The sequence below is a fragment of the Besnoitia besnoiti genome (assembly GCF_002563875.1).
Source record: "Besnoitia besnoiti strain Bb-Ger1 chromosome Unknown contig00231, whole genome shotgun sequence".
Taxonomy (NCBI): Eukaryota; Apicomplexa; class Conoidasida; order Eucoccidiorida; family Sarcocystidae; genus Besnoitia; species Besnoitia besnoiti.
The window spans coordinates 1-2,383 of NW_021704086.1; the positions used below are offsets into that span (position 1 = coordinate 1).

The 2,383-nt window shown below is 37.3% G+C and overlaps 1 protein-coding gene across 1 annotated transcript; it reads right to left on the reverse strand.

Annotated features, from left to right (window-relative positions):
- Positions 1-723: 723 nt before the first annotated feature.
- Positions 724-1,137, reverse strand: BESB_042650 (cytochrome c oxidase subunit iii subfamily protein; the record flags this gene model as incomplete). The annotated part of the gene is made up of 1 exon (XM_029362746.1): positions 724-1,137. One exon carries the CDS (start codon positions 1,135-1,137, stop codon positions 724-726), a length of 414 nt encoding a protein of 137 aa, XP_029214617.1.
- Between the last annotated feature and the right edge of the window lie 1,246 nt (positions 1,138-2,383).

Below are 2,383 nucleotides of genomic sequence, written 5' to 3' on the forward strand. Positions count from 1 at the left end.
TTCACCATCAACTACCTTGTTTCGACTTCGTACCGACTGTGTTATTGTAGCACATATCAATCCCTTAAATAGGGATATTATTCCCAAACAACCGGATCGTGTTGGCTAGGTGAACTAATCACGTTTCATAAATACAATCAGTGAAAGCTCTTTTGATTTCCATGAACGGAGTTACATATTAGATTCTCTTCGCTCCCATGGTATTTAGTAAGTTAACATTGAAACGTATCCAGTGTAAAGTTTGAACGTAATCCAGCTTTACCTTCTATGTTGTTATGTTAACCAAATAAGTTTCATCGTTGTTTGATATTTCATTGACATGTTGATAACATAAATACTAACAAACCACCGGTTTTGGATGGGATTACTTTTAACACCGCATAATATGCTAAAAAGTACCATTCAGGTACGATATGAGCGGAGTTACAAACCGGTTCACTGGTATGGAGTTATCTGGGTGCGATAATTCAATCAAACCAAAAGCCGTTTGTAAGAAAAATTAAACCAATTAGATAATATGGTAGATAGGGAACAAACTGTCTCCAGACGTTCTTAACCCAGCTCACGTATTACATCTGACGGTGAACTAGCGTTCCTAACTGAATCTTGTTCAATAACAAGGAGTAATGAGCCGACATGGAGGTGCTGATACAATCCGAGGATTAGAACTCCCAATATTATCTGACCTGTTATCCCCGGCGTACCTTACGACCGTTATATGATTTAGAGATAGAATGTAATGTGGATTAATATCCACATGGTTTCTACAAAGTGTAGATATAAAATAGTGAATGGTTCTGTAAAGATCTTGCATAACATACCTTTAGATTTGCTTAGCATTATAGAGCTTGTAGGCATGTAAGTAACTAAAGAACTATAGATACTTTGAGTGAAGAATACAAGGATAGCTCCAACAATAACATGGCTAAAATGTATACCAGTTAAGATGAAAAGTCCATTACCAAATGCATTATCATTAATATAAAGAGATAGTCCTAAGTATTCCGTACAGACTAACATTAAGAAGGCGACTACCAAAGTGAATGTCATGATATTCGTACAGCTTGTATACAAATGTTGGTTTTTCAAATATACGCTGGATACCACTATACTTAATGCACTTAACATGATGGTCATGAAAAGCACAAGAGAACTTGGATCCGGTAAACAAAGACTTCAAGATCTAAACCAGTAGTCCAACTCGTAGTATATACTCCCAGAAAAAGGTAGTTTATATCAACCTAGGAATCCCATTTTAGTAAGTGTAACATGGAATCTAGCTTCAGTTGTTATCTGATTGGTATTGCATGCCTGTAACTTAGAATATGATTCTTATTAATGGGAGCACAGTTCCCTGGGTATCCAATCCAGTGCTCTGCCTTGGGCATTGAAACTAACCCACAGTTCAACCCTGTATTATAAAATCCAGTAGACTCATGTCCTTGTCGTTTATATAAATCTATTAATGCTTGTCAAGTTCCTTGTATCTAGTTAGCTCACTGCGTACTTAGGATCAGACCAAAAGAGTTCACTAATGGTACTAGAAAATAGGAGATCGCGTTAGTTCTTGGAAAACGACTTCCGAACCACCAATATATATTGGTACAAAGAAGTTACCATATCCTCCGTACAAAGCAGGCATTAAGAACATAAAGATCATAGCTAGGCCATGTATCGTTATTATCACATTATAAGTAGCTATCGTCTCTGTACAAATGATCCGCGATCCAGAACTGTATAACTCAAATCGAATAAACAAAGACATTATAGTTCCTAGAATACTGAAGATGACTCCGGTTATGAGATACAGACAACCAAGTTCTTTATGATTGCAGTACACCACCACCCACTGGACTGCTTAAGACAGCTAAAAGTGTTGGATTTCAATATCACGGTAATCATGTTTGCTTGGAAGCTGGAAGACGGAATCGTTATTAAGCGCCAGGTAGTCCTGGACACTGAATCCATGAGCGTGAACATTGGATGTCACCATGGTTATAGTTACGGTACATATATAAAATCTACAGTACGATTTGAGATTTGTTACGTGACGAGCGGTGTGTTTAAGACTAGTTTACATGCGCTCATTTTAATATGTAGTTATTTAACGAAGTTCTATTGTGCTAGCATGGTTTCGAGAACACACCAAATTTCCATGAGTCTATTCCGGCACACCTCGTCTTTTATCGGTGTGCTCTCAATCTAAATTCATCTTATAACTTTGGTTTCTTAGTTGCAATTACCTTTGTACTCCAAATAATTACAGGTATCACTTTAGCGTTCCGATATACTTCTGAAGCATCTTGTGCATTTGCTAGTGTTCAACATCTAGTTAGAGAGGTAGCAGCAGGATGGGAATTTAGGATGTTGCATGCAACAACTG